Source organism: Calonectris borealis, chromosome 5, assembly GCF_964195595.1.
Source record: "Calonectris borealis chromosome 5, bCalBor7.hap1.2, whole genome shotgun sequence".
Classification (NCBI taxonomy): Eukaryota; Metazoa; Chordata; class Aves; order Procellariiformes; family Procellariidae; genus Calonectris; species Calonectris borealis.
This window is the reverse complement of record NC_134316.1, coordinates 36055147-36069692: the sequence shown is the minus strand read 5'-3', so window position 1 is coordinate 36069692 and position 14546 is coordinate 36055147. Positions and strand designations below refer to the sequence as shown.

Genomic DNA, 14546 nt, shown 5'->3' with positions numbered 1-14546 from the left:
ACACATGTTAAAGATACAGAAGCAAAGAGCAGAATAAAAAATAGCAGTACTAAATTCTGGAAAATTCTGTTAACTCAAGCATTTATGAATACAGAATTTGTACTTGTGAAAACAAAGATGTTCCTTCTGTTTAATTAGTCAATAGATTGAAAATTTATTTAAATTCAGAAAGGATATGGTCAGAAAGGATATGGTATGGAGATATATATTTATATGTGCATGTTTGTGATGCTTGAGATAAATCAGAACAATTAGTTTTTAATGAATGTGTACATTCACCATCATCAAGTGAAGTAAGTGAAAGCCATCCCTTTTTCTACAAAAACCAAGAACTGTAAAACCATTTTGTCACATATATCTTGGTACTGGGATGCATACAGCTTCTCATGCAGCAAAGAAAATTGAAATAGAGTTAAGCTGTAAAGAAGAAAGTTTTTGCATTTTAAAAAAAACATATAAATGGAAACTTCTCAAGTTTGGAATGCTGGAGTCTAGATTATTGTGCCATAATTAACTTTTTACATTTCTTTGTAAAGAATATGCGAATTTTCAACCCCAGAGTTGACGATCTGGATCCAAAATCTTCCACCCATTTTAACTTCTTGTTTAACAATGCATCTAAGATGTTCAGTATGTAGGATAATTGTTCTAAGAGGCGGAAGGAACTTAAACAGGTAATCTCCTTCTTCAGTCCATTATAAGGTTTTATTAGAAAATACACTCTTGTTGACTGTGTACACCTCTAACACTTGCATCATGGAAGTATTTATGTGGAAAGAAAACTTACTAGGAGATTTCTCTTCTTCCTCCTTAGGTTCTACTTTCTCTGCTTTTGGTGGACCTTTGATTTTGTAGATTAATGAACGGAGTTTGCCAGTCAGGGAAGAATCTTCCTCTTCGTCTTCCTCCTCTTCTAGTGGAATACCTTAGCAGATAATAAAACTGGTTAGAAACAAAACTTAACCTTTGAAGATTAACTCCTTCAGTATTTAAACAATACCAAAAACATCTACAGGAACTTTTTTTAACCAGCAAATTTCATACAGGAAAAAAAAAAATGTAGTAAGGCCAGCAGCTTTAACATGTTAGCTACAGTAGCACCCCTCAAATTATGTTTATTTCGGTACACATACTTCTTATATCCAGATTTATAGTATTATTTTTTCAGTATTATGACCAAAGAGGTGGTATTTTTTGAAGATTCTACTATGGCAACTGATTTTGCCTCAGAGTCATATTCGATTAAATATCTGACCCTTTGTTTCATATTGCAGGATGTAAGGTAAAGAAAGAAATGTATGGCTGTATCTCACAATATAGTACAATTTTTCAGTTGAAATATTCAGCAGTCATAAACAAACATATTAACTGAATTTAAAACTGTAAGAAGATAGATGGTTCAGAGATTATACCAGTGATACGTGTTTTTCCTGAAAATGTTTATGATGAGATGGGATGTCATTTTACAAGGTAGTTTCATACAGTTCAGTTCACTACATTGCTTCACAACTATTCAAATCTCTCACACCTCTTAGTGATGATCAGATGGCACACGTGTAATGCGCAGAAGCACAGAACATGTAAGCAGGTTCCCTTCAGACCAAAGTTAATTGTGCCAAGCTGAAATGTAAGTTTTTGCTGTTTGGCTGCTGGTCAAAGTGAAATTGAGAAAAGGAAAAGATTTCCAGACAGAATACTAAAGATATACAAGCTGGAGCCGAGGGAAAACAATAAACTGCAGAGGCTAAAACTGGTATTAAAAAAAGAAACTAAGAAAGGAAAAAAGAACTGAAATGTGGTATCAGGTTGGAAAAACTTTGCTGCTGGCAGCTACCAAGGGGAAGGAGTTAAAGTTGTGACTAGGAGTGACTAAGAAGAAAAAAATTCAGTGGCAGTGGGAGAGAATGAGAGATCTAGAAACTGAAATTGGAGACTACATATGGAATTCAAGGAATGGGAAAAGTGAGACTGGCTGGGCAAAATGAAAAGCTAAGAATGAAGTAAGGCTACAGAGTCTGGAAAATGTAAGAACAGGAAATGTAGCCAATAAGGAGAGGAAAGAGAAAGCAGACAAGGATGTTAAAGAAAGCAAGAAACTATCTGGCATTGAAAAAAAAGCTAGGCCCTGGAAGCAAGAGAGACACTGGGAGGAAAACTCTTGAGAAGCTGAAATGGATGGACTAGAAGAAATGCACTGGGATCATGAGTTAAGACAGTGTTGGACTGGAAGAGATGAGGTCTGTGACTGCTCCAGACAGGGTCTCATTCACTGCTCCATATCATTCATTATTCATTCTGCATCCTCTTAGAGTTGCAATCCATTCAGAAGCTGACCATCTCATGTTGCTACTGGCTAATCACTTAATTCAAGTGGCAGAGGTCGATGCACTGGAACAGATGGTTCCAACCCAGATAAGTGTCAATTTGATATTATGCAATAAAATCTGTCGCAAATTTGTTTGTTTTGTTTATAACCAAGACATTACACACAAAAATTACGACAGAGGACTATTATTTTGCTGGCAAAATTAACCACTCACAGTTACAACATGCTAGGATTAAGACTGTCTGAGTAAGTTTAATTCAGACTATTTGCATATATTCATTATGAAGCAGCTTTTAATTACTTGATTGCATGCATATTTTTCCACTTAGACTGCATAGTATACTTAGTATTAAAAAGCTGATTAAATATTCCAACCACAACTACTATTCATTTTATCTGCAGCTGTGATTGCTTAGTACTGATTTTCAGGACTAAGTCCTGAAAGATAATGAGGAGCATTTATTCGCAGTGACCACCTATGATAAATCTGTACAAAGTAATGAGTATGGTTTTATTTAGAATCCAGAGAATCAATAAATTACTTTAATCATGAGATTGTGCTTTCTCTATCTTCAATTCTCTCTCTCATTCAACATACACATTTATAATGTAGTAAACAATGTCCCGGCTTCAGCTGGGATAGAGTTAATTTTCTTCCTAGTAGCTGGTATAGTGTTGTGGTTTGGATTTAGGACAAGAAGAATGTTGATAACACACTGATGTTTTATTTATTGCTAAGTAAAGTTTACACTAGTCAAGGACTTTTCAGCTTCCCATGCTCTGCCAGGTGCACAAGAAGCTGGGAGGGAGCACAGCCAGGACAGCTGACCCAACTGGCCAAGGAGGTATTCCATACCATATGACAACATACTCAGTACATAGACTGAGGGTTGGTCGGGGAGGGGGATTGCTGCCTGGGGATGGGCTAGGCATCGGTCAGAGGGTAGTGAGCAACTGCATTGTGCATCACTCATTTTGTACATTCTATTATTATTATTGTTGTTATTATTATTATTTTCCTTTCCTCTTGTGTTCTATTAAACTGTCTTTATCTCAATCCACAAATTTCTTTTTTTTTTCCTTGATTCTCTCCCCCATCCCACTGGGGGCAGGGAGCGAGTGAACAGCTGTGCAGCGTTTGCCGGGTTAAACCACAACAACAATAATAAAAGTACATCCCTAAAAAGAAAAAAAAACTACAATCAGTAGGGTTTCACCTCATGAGAAGATGAAGAGTGATCAGGAGCTAAGCTAACTTAATAATACCAGCAACAAGATTTCAAGGTAAAATAAATATATAAGACATTTCCAAGTAAGTTGGGGGTCTTACATAATCATCCTGGAGTGTCAGAGAACTCTCTGATGCCAAATAGGTCAGATCAAGTACTAAGTGACTGAACAACAGAGATGATGGTATCTATCTTAATAAAAATGGGTAGAAAAAAGGATTAACTACAATATTAATTATTCACTTTAACGCTTGGAACAAAAATGCCGGATTGAAAGAAGCAGTTTTTGGTAAGCACTTAGAAAGAAGGATGAATAACAATCAACACAGGATTGTCAAAACCGAATTACATTATACCAACTATATTTCCACCTATAATGTAGTTAACCTTACAGATACAAATCTTGATTTTAAGGTCTTCTAATACTGTCTTATACAATATCCTCAGAAATAAGCTGATGAAATACAACCTAGATACCCACTGACCTACTCATCTTTGGCTGAGGCTAAGGCTGAGGTAATTGAAAAATGGTAATTAGCCTATCAAGAAATCACAGCTTGATGGTTGCTGGAGGTTCTAATCGGCTACTCAGAAATAGCAGCACAAGATGATAGCAGAAGTTTTCACAATACAAGCACAGAATGGTATGGGAGGCACTATGGCTACAAACAGACATCACAAACTGTTAACTACAGGTCACTAAAAGAATGCAATTCCATGAACTGGATAAAACTGGTTTTAGGGATAACCAGTGAAGAAAGAACTAGCAGACTGTATTAGTAAACATTTAAAGGTGACCTCAAGCAAACAGGAGGAGGAGGAGGAGGAGGAGGAAGAAACTGTTAAGATTACCATGCTTTTCCTGGGGAAGGACTTGAGATGCTGTCAATTCCTGCAATGACCCTGTCCCCTTCTTCTTGAACAAGATGGGTGCCATCAAGCATAGGACCAAGAAATGCACTGGAAAAGTGACTACCAATATATCTACCAAGTAGGTAGATATGAAAAAGCTTGGGTATATCAGTTTTAACTGCATAATTATTGGGAATGAGCAGTAAAAACTGGATGACTCAGACTATAAATATTAGTATCATTGTAAATAGACTAATAATTCCATGATTGTCTTGATTAGACTAAGATCTCAATGGACTAACAGAAGATTTTTGGCATCACGTATAAAATGTGATTCCTTAACCCACATAAATTGCACAGGGTATCTGATATAGCTCACCCTTGAGGATACCCTAAGGAAATACAGATCCAATGACTGGGGCAACTCAAGCTGTAATCTGCAGTGCAGTAGTGTTTTATAATGATTGACCATCACAGTTATGTATACACCACTAAACTAAAGCAGCAGCACCACCCCTCATCCAGTGCTTTTTATTAAATTTTCTACTGCTCAACTTCACAGCAATAATGTTCTTTCAATACCTTTTATCTGTGTGCACACATATACATGCCTATATAAATCTTTTAAGGTCATCCAACCTTCTTGTTTAGATCATTTTTATTTTTTCTAATTACGTCTAAAATTGATATATAACAGAATAATACCAGATTAATAGATATACAACAACGAAACTTAAAACCATGCATAGGTTTCTCATACTTTTGTAGTATGCACCAAAGTCTGTCAGGAAAGTCACCATGTAGACAGTAATACACGTAACAAAAAAAACTCATACTAGTTTTTTTTTTAACTGATCTGCTCTTTTTTCATGTAAAGTGTCAAAAAGACAAACAAAAAATGTAACAAAAAAATGCCACTCACCACAGTGAATTAGAAGATCATCATGAAATTCATATAACTCATCCCGAATCTCCTCTGGACAGGGACAATCCTCTCCCAGTTGAAAATTCAGCAACATATTAATCTTTAAGGGAATTAAAACATAGTTAAAACATTGAGATAGCATAAGACGTATTCTAATGTATAGCCATACTTTACCTGTTTATAATCAAATTTATAATCAAATTAACATAAAACATAGATTTCTAATACAGCTTAAAGGAAATGCTAAAGCAATGGTACTTCGTACGCTTTAATTACAATTAACATCAAAATACAGTTACACTTAATAATAAAGCTATTTCCTGGAGGTAGAAAAGACTATTTCCAACATACAAATGTCAGCACACCACTAACTTCATGCTAACTTTTAACAACTTAAATTATCAAATTATCATCATCTTGCAGAACTGGATGAACCTCAGCTCCTCAGCATTGAGCAGTAATGTTCAATTTTTCTATACCGTTGAGAAATGCTAAGTTAACTTTGGTTTAGAGGTTGAATTCTGGAGTACAGGTATAAGCATTCTGACATTCAGTATTTTGTGGCATCTTAATAAATTTAATTTCAAATTCAATTTTGGTTCTCTAGCAGTTCCAATGGTAGTTTAGAAGTCAGAAGTCTATTTTACCAACACAAATTATTTCTTTTATCTTTAGATTCAGCCATTTGTTTAATATTACCTGTTCTTGAGGAGGAGACCGAAATTCTTTAGTCTTCTTGGCAGTCAAAGCAGCAGACATATTCAAGGCTTGCATGAGTTCATTGTACCTGTATTTCTGATTGTATTGCAATTTTGATACATAACGGTCTGCAAATGATACAATTGCTTCCACTCTATGTTGTAGCTCACAGTCACAGAAATAATTGAGTAAATGACACATCTAGGATAGAAAAAAACAGACTTAAGTTCAACAGTTTAACAAACTCTAATTGGGGAAGAACTGCAGTGGATACTATACACTGCAAAAGACTGTAAAAATGAAAGACTTTTTTCCCGTATTATTCTTTTAAGGCTGTAAAGGTGACAAATTTATACAGTTTTATTATCTGATCAATAATACTATATTGCATTCACAATCTTTCACTCCACGCACTCAAAACATGTAGAAATCATAGAATCATAGAATAGTTTGGGTTGGAAGGGTCCTTTAAAGATGACGTGGTCCAACCCTCTCTCTTTTAAAATACACCTATGAAATAAGTATTTGCATATCTATTTTGAGTGTAGATACATGTAGAAAAAACTGTATCATCATCAAATTTGGTTATTAATGTGAGGTTATAAGGCAAAGTGGAATAAAGATCTTCAGAATTTCAAATCTTACAAATCTTACAAATCTTCTCTCACTAGAGAACAGACAAAAAACACTACCTTTCTTTCATCAATAGTAGAACATATGTAATACATTTATATTAAATGGTCACCTGAAGCTTAACAGATTCTGGTAATCTTGTCTGCAGTAAGCCCTTTGCAGGAGCTTTCGTTTCTTTTATTGCTTTCTCCCCAGCTTCTACAGCTTTTTCTTCAACTTGTGTAACTTCTTCCTTCTCCGTCCTCTCTTCCGTTTCTTCCTTGTGATCTCCAAACACATTGGGATCAATGAGGAGTAACACCTGCTTCACATCATCATCATCAAAAACCCCCATTATGAGCAATGTTGCTATCAGCTTAAGAACAGGAACGAACTGGAATGCAACCTGTCCTCCAACAGGGTCTCGTATATGAGTACCACTACATTGTACTGCCTCTGTTAGCATACTTATGGCTTTGGATTTAAGTGTATCAAGGGGTATCTCTGGGCTGGATGTTTGACATTCCTCACTGGTCACAATAAAGCATGGAGCAGAAAAATTAAAGCCTGGTTTCAGACAAGTGCTAAGCCCTACTCCAGGTAAACCATGCTTCTTTGTTTCATCAGGATATAATTTAATAGTTCGAGTTTCATCTGTAACTGGAATGATAAATTCATTGTTCATTATGAGCTTGGCTTGCTTGGCATGCTCCAAATGGATACTAATGAGCAAGTCGTAGAATCCAGAACGTAGGAGTCCAGGTAAATATTGATTATCTATTGTATAAAATAGCTGAGAGATGTCCACATGGCTACAAAGTGCATAAGCAACTCTAGTGTTTCCTAGAGCACTAACTGAGCTATAGAGTTTTAAAGTGTGGTAGTGAAACTTCATCAAATCTTCTTGTTCACATAGTTCCAAAATATCAACGCATCTGTTATGAAATAAAGAAACAGAACACCAGTCAATTTCATGAACGCTAGTTTTGTAAAAGAAAAGTTTTATAATCTCTGCACATTTTGGTCAGTTCCACTTTAAACCATTAATATTAAGGTTGATACTGACTAATCTTATAACATGTGGATCATTAAACCACAGTAAATGGTAGTAATAATTTGATGAGATTATTTACAATTAGTACTCCATAGGAAAAAAAAAGGAAAAACGTAAAATAGAGAAGCTTCTTTGGAAGCTATGGTAAATTTTTTTTTGTTTTTAAATTTTTTGCTTGTTTTTAAAAGAAATGCATTTGGAATGCTGAAACTCTGTGGTAATACTGTCACTAAACAGTGCCTTTATACTTTATTGAGGATTACTGTCTCATTTTTTCCACAAAACACAGTAATTTTTACTCTTTTCTTGAATTCAATTTTATTAACAATAAATAAAATTGGTTATTGAATTATTAAAAGAAGCTGCAAAATAACTGATAAAAGTACAGCTTTTGCTTAATAGTTTGATTTGTCACTGGTTACGATATTTGGTATTTGGATACATCTTTATTATCCTCACTCTGAAGACAAAACATAATGAAAATCTAAGAAAGTCAGGATCTTGTCAATAAGAACACAAAAACTTAACTCATGCAAATTCAGAGCAGATGAAACAGGAACAGATTACATGTTTTTATTACAGAAAAAAAATCAGCAAAATAGTACTTGCATGTTCTTTATATTTGTTTTTTTCAAGCTGAGAAAATCTCTATGTTTAAAGACCTAGCGATTTAAGAGATATTATTTTATAATTTAAATAAAATCAAAATAGTCATGTTTTCTCTTATGTATGCAAATTTCATCACATGGCATTAAAATTACTCAGCCTCTTGTATCTACTTAAACTTCACGAATATGATATTAAAGCAGATAAGATCAGAAATTCTAAACAACTCTAGTGTAAATATTCTTCAAAGCAGGTTTAACCAATATCCAGGTATCAGCTTTCAATACATTTTGTCCACATTAAGTCACTCTCATTCTTTCCAAATGTACCTGTTTTCTTCTGGGATATGAAGTGCCATCATCTGCAGAGGTTCCAAACACTGCACAACCCAGCCATGACGTTCACTGACACGCTCGGTTTCTACTTTCAGAAAGCTGTTTGGCATCCTGCTCCATAAAACAGGTGTAATTGTTTGCACATCAAGGCGAGGGGGACACTGAGGAACAGGATTTCTTTCTTCACTTTTAAAAATTGCGGCTGATAAAGGCATGGTATTCTGAAACAAGTAAGTGTATTAAAATTATTTTTGTAACATCTAATTATGAATAAACCTATAATACCAAAAGGAAGTATAATTTATTGATAGCAAAGTCCTAATAGAAACATATGCTATTGCAATAAACAAAATCCATTAAAAAACAACAGCATGAAAGGTGTTCTCCCCAAATAACTTTAGTTTATTTTGACAAATAGTTTAGATTTGTTGAACAATTAACTTCATATAATAATTACATTTACAGAGGTAAATGTAGAAGTCAAATAAAAAGTCACGCCATTGATTCAATCTTCCTAAACAAATTCAACTGAGCAGGAATGATCGTGGAAATAAACAGATTTTTAAAAGCACCTTTATAGAGAATATTTTGTACCTTTAATTTACCAAGTTCAAACTGAACCAAGTTAGTGCTCGTAGGCCGTACAAAAGTTGCTGGAAAAAGCTTTGTGTTTGGTTCAACCTAGAAGAGAAATGAGATTAAAAAATTTAAAAAATTAAAAAAGCGATAAGAATCTCCTCCCACAATATGATATGATATAAAATAAATACTATATAGCTTATACTTCATTATCAAATAACTGCAGACACTGTATTGAAGTGTTGATTACTGTCTACCTGTAGTTTACCTCTAATATAGTAAAGCATTTACTGAGTTATCTTTATAGGCCCACCTAACTTTCAGGCAGGTGTGCATTATGTCCTCTCAACACCTATAACAAGAACTTTGGTAATACCATGTGTTGATTCTTCTCAAACATATCCAGATTCAACACCTCATTCTAGAGCAGCTCCTTAAAAATCCAGCCACTTTACAGCTACATACTTTGGCTCTTGCTCCAGGAAACGCACCCCCAACACAGGGTAGAATATAGCTTTTTAGACCACCACACATATTTCAGAGTTCTTTCACATTTTATGCTGGATAAAGTAATCACTACCAAAAAAGCTCAAAAACAAATTTCTAAATTTCTAAGACAGAGGTAGCCAGAGGGGGATAAGAAGAGGGTGAAAGCGCATCATTTGATCAGGATAGTGCAAATCTTTATTTCCTGTTAAGATTAGTGAATTTCTGATCCATACTCCAAAAGTAGAAGAATGTAATTTTTGTAAAGATCTCAAAGATCTCTTTATTTCCAGGCTTAGCATTTGTCTGCAGTCTTATAAAACCACAGTGAATCACACTGAATCACAGTGCTGAAGTTTTAAAGTGTCTGCTTGGGTTTGGGGTTTTTTTGACAGCTACATTATCCTCATTTCCCCATTACAGCTGGACTCAAAGTACATGTCAGAGTAGTAATACCAGTTTATTCTGAAGAATTCTGTACAAGATCACCCACCCCTACTGCCATGGAAAAAAGAATTAAAAAGATGCTTATAGAGTAGTATATTATTAAAAAGATTTCAGTGCTCCAGGGTGGCTGAAAAAAGGTACACTCAACAGAATCAATTCAAGATTTCAGGAGTTCAATTAAATACTTTAATCACATCGTTGTGTATTTTGTGTACTATGCATATACATTATACATGCTAAGTACAATCACAATACTCGTGCTGTGAAGGAGTACAACTCCTAACTTTGAGGATAGCAAACTATCAAAAATTGCAAAACAATAAACTGAAAGAGAGTCACAAAAAAAAAAATCCATATTCTTTTAGACGAGAAAACAGCTCCAAAACACAATATAACTTAAACAAAATGTAAAATAATACCATGTGTGCAGAATAAAGTTTTTTCAGAACTATGACTATTGGGATAGACAAAATAAAGTAGTGCCAGGTATGTACATTCTAATCATTTTGATAAGGAAAAAAACCATAAACCCAAATCCAGAAACAAAAGGTATCCTGGACTGAAAGACACTACTAATAAAATGTGTCTTTTATTTCATTAAAGCCTGAAAGTAACTGAGACAATATAACTCTCAGCCTCTGACCAAAGATAGGTATTTCCTAGTAATAATGAATTTGTAATTTCTAATCTTGTTTGAAGGTCAGAAAACCATTACTAACTCAGAATAAAATAAAACATCTTGTAAACTAATATTTAAGATGTCCTTTCTGCTATGAATACTTTAACATGGGCCTGATAATTAATGACGAAATCTCAAATATATATGTATACACTATCTTTCATTTACTTTTATATTATAGACAGTGGGTTATTTTCTGAATATCACCATGGCATTCAATAGTTAGATCAAGAACTACAGCAAAATTAATTTCTTCTCCTCAATATATTGACCTGTAGGCCTTTTAGAATGAAAACACCATACAAATATTGCCCCTCTACTTCAGTTAATCAAAATGAAAAGTGCAAACAGTTACAAGGTTAGAATAATTATCCCGCAGCCTCTAGACCAGGCAAATATCAGTCATTTGCTGCAATTTGGGTGAGAGATTAGATTTACTAAAGTATTTTAAAGATTTTATTTTATGGTAAAAATATTCAAGAAATGAAAATGAAAACTACATAAGACTAGTTTCACTACTTCCAAAAATAGAGAAAAAATTTAAATTACTTGAAATAAGCAAAAGTTGAGAAATATTTCACCCTCAGACATAACACTCCTGTTGGAATATACCAGTGTATCTTTACAGGAAGTGCTGGGTGTTCTCATTTTTCAACAGACCAGGTGCTAACATGTTTATTGAAAAAACATTTCCAAAAGCAACTCCAGGTATTTTTCCGTGGAAAAGAGAGGAAACAGAAGAGAAATAATTGTATTTTCTGAGATTATTTTAAATTTAGTACAAAGAACGTGGTTATATTAATTGCAAGTCATAAGAGGAAAAACCTGAAAGTGTTTTTTGCACTAAAACTTCCATGGCTTTGTTCAGAAGCTGTCATATTAATTTTTATCTAGCTAAAAAAAACCAGCAAAGCATGGGGCTTAATCACTTTCATCTCCTGTTTTCTTTTCCCAGGATGTTGACATTTAATATCCTCCCAGCATGGCACTGAAGTCTCTGACTACTCTTACAAAATATACCAAAATCACAGCTGCTAGATCATCTCCCATCCCCAACTACAGTCTGCGTGCAACCCTGCCGCATTCATTTTCAATGTATTCAGTATACAAAGTTCCACTAAATGTAGTTGAGTAACATTTAAGTTTCATCTGTATTACAGATTTGTAGAGTTTTTATTGACATAGAAGAAAGTGACGCATTGGTCCTAACACCGGATAATCTCTTGCACAGTAGATGCTCTGCTATGGACAACTGATTTTACTAAGACCAAATCTCATCAATCTGGTGCTGAAAACTTCTCTTAACTACTGATCCATTCGCATAATGACTCCACGTTTTGAGAACATTAATAGCATTTAGGGCCCACCCCATTTATTTTGGCTTTGCACGTTAATGCGTATTTGAATTTTGGGTTTTGGAACTTATCAAATCACAAGATCTCCAAATCATAGCTATCTGCAGAACACACAAACCTGGTAATAATAAACTAAATTTCTTTTCTCAATCCACACCAAAAATTTTGACCTTATATCTAAAGTCTAATTTTGACCTTATGCTAACTTAAATAATTATTTCCCCTATATTGTATAACAGATTTAGTTGACAAAAAATATTTTAAAGAATAATTGACGTTATAAATCAAGATTATGAACCACAAGAATTGAGAGGTAAAAAAATATTTTTCTGAACATATCTACCCTCAACATTTGAAACTGTAAGAAGTTAGAAAAATGTAGCCTTACAAAAGAGAGAAAAAGAGGGATAAAACAGAATAATATAGGAAAACACATTATTGTCACACGAATAGTGTTCAGTTAGATTTCTGAACAAGAAAAACAATTTTATAATAGCATCAAAATGACCAGCTTATTAGATAGCTTCCTGAAAATCTGGTAATACCTGATAACAAGTGCCAAGCTCTTTTCCATTGGCTGTGAATGACAACATTCCAGTAGCCAGGTCAACAAAGCATCCAATTTCTAAATCAACATTACTGCGACCTGATCTCTGGGAATTAGCAATTACATCTCCTCCCCAAACCATATAGCAATTGCTGCGCTTCACACTGAAAGAACAGCAAGAACAAAGAAAACAAATCATAGGTCACACTGAACTTGACCGAGTATTCAGTGAAGGTGTACTTTTCAATGGAGTAATAGAGATCGTCAAAGGTGCTATTAGTTTTGTTTTCTCATTAACAACCCCCCCTTTTTTTTAATAATGTAAGCATTATGGGTAAGGAATTAGACTAAGTGGACCTTTTTTTTTTTTTTCCTTTTTTATAATTATGAAACAATTTCACATGCTTCTGTGTGCTTATGTAAGACACATTAAAACAAATAACAGGTTCATTCACAGTGACCAAATATGGATCTTAAAAGAAAGAAGCATCACAAAACATTATTTCAAACAGAACATTAATGATAAATATACTCACTTTAACAAGTCTATGTAAAACACATTCATGTATAAATGAGCACGGAACACTCTTAACTCCATAATCAATTTTCTTATTAGTTTAAATTAACGTTTAAAATATCATCAAGCTTTTGAATAATTCATTGTTGAACAACAGTATTAAAATACAATCTTCAATAAGTGATAAATAAATCCATACCTTTCATGAACCCTGCCTCTCTCATCACCTAAAGTAACTGTCACTGTACAATTTTTATTTAGGTCAAAATTCTCACTGTAAAAATGATAGTCTGGTGTTACCCAGCCAACCCAGACAGAGGATGGGTCTTGGCCAGCAAATATCCGTAGTGAATAAAAATACTAAAAAGAGGAAAAGAACATATTAGTAATAGAAATTGAAATTATTTTATCAAGAAATACTCAAACAGTGATTAAAAAAACCTCCTATTTATCAAACTTTAATAACAATAATTCACACTCTCTTAATAAGTCATTTAAAATGCTCCTAAATTAAAAAAAACAGACTAGTGGTTTAAGATAGTGAGGTTTATGCCTCTAGTCATACAACTCTGGGCATTATTATTTATTCACAGTGTTATATCATAGCAAATGATTAAAAAGGCTTCTTTCAACAGATCAATTTCTACACGACTAAATACTTCAAAAAGTAAGAAGAACTAAGCATCTCAACGTATTTACTTACTATAGTAGAAGGAGCAGCAATTTCTTGGCTGTGCTTTCTAAAGATAAAGGAACATCAGTAAATTAGTTTAAAAAAAAAAAAGAAAAGTAGTAAAAAAAGTACTCATTATTAAACTAAGTGTACTTACAAGATAACTCATGTTTGCTGGGTACCGAGTATGCAAATTAAGTATGCAAAGACTGTACAGGATACAAATATACCCAAAATAATTGATTGCAGTTAAGGTGGAGAGGGGGGGAAGAGATAGATTTACAGCAATTAACTAATGGTGAAGGCAATGCTGGCAGGTGCTGAACTCAGCAGCACCCGGTCTCTTTAAAAATCTGCCCCACAATCTTTTTTTTCTTTGCATGGATTAGTCACTTTTCCAATAACAATGAGCTATTGAACAATAATGTAGATAAGCATTAATTGGGTGGACAAAAGATTCTGAGGTGGTTTTACAGCCTGGCTGAAGAGCTTTGCAAATCCCAATGATTTTGAAAGGATGGCAGCTGCTTAGCAATGAATAATTATAAACCTTGTGATGCACCTCTTCAGATGAAAACGGTTCTCTCTTGTCTGGATATAGCATTCTGCAGCAAATTGTGTTATG

General features: G+C 34.0%; 1 protein-coding gene across 1 annotated transcript in view; it reads right to left on the bottom strand.

The window, feature by feature from the left end:
• Positions 1-14546, bottom strand: part of RYR3 (ryanodine receptor 3) — a 256141-nt gene that overhangs the window by 119615 nt on the left and 121980 nt on the right. Inside the window, exons 30-38 of the mRNA XM_075151795.1 lie at positions 13952-13988; positions 13448-13608; positions 12730-12895; positions 9233-9319; positions 8633-8859; positions 6777-7578; positions 6032-6232; positions 5330-5432; positions 788-925 (exon numbers count right to left, since the gene is read on the bottom strand). Of these exons, the coding sequence (XP_075007896.1) occupies positions 788-925; positions 5330-5432; positions 6032-6232; positions 6777-7578; positions 8633-8859; positions 9233-9319; positions 12730-12895; positions 13448-13608; positions 13952-13988 (1922 nt within the window). The remainder of the gene's footprint in view (positions 1-787; positions 926-5329; positions 5433-6031; positions 6233-6776; positions 7579-8632; positions 8860-9232; positions 9320-12729; positions 12896-13447; positions 13609-13951; positions 13989-14546) is intronic.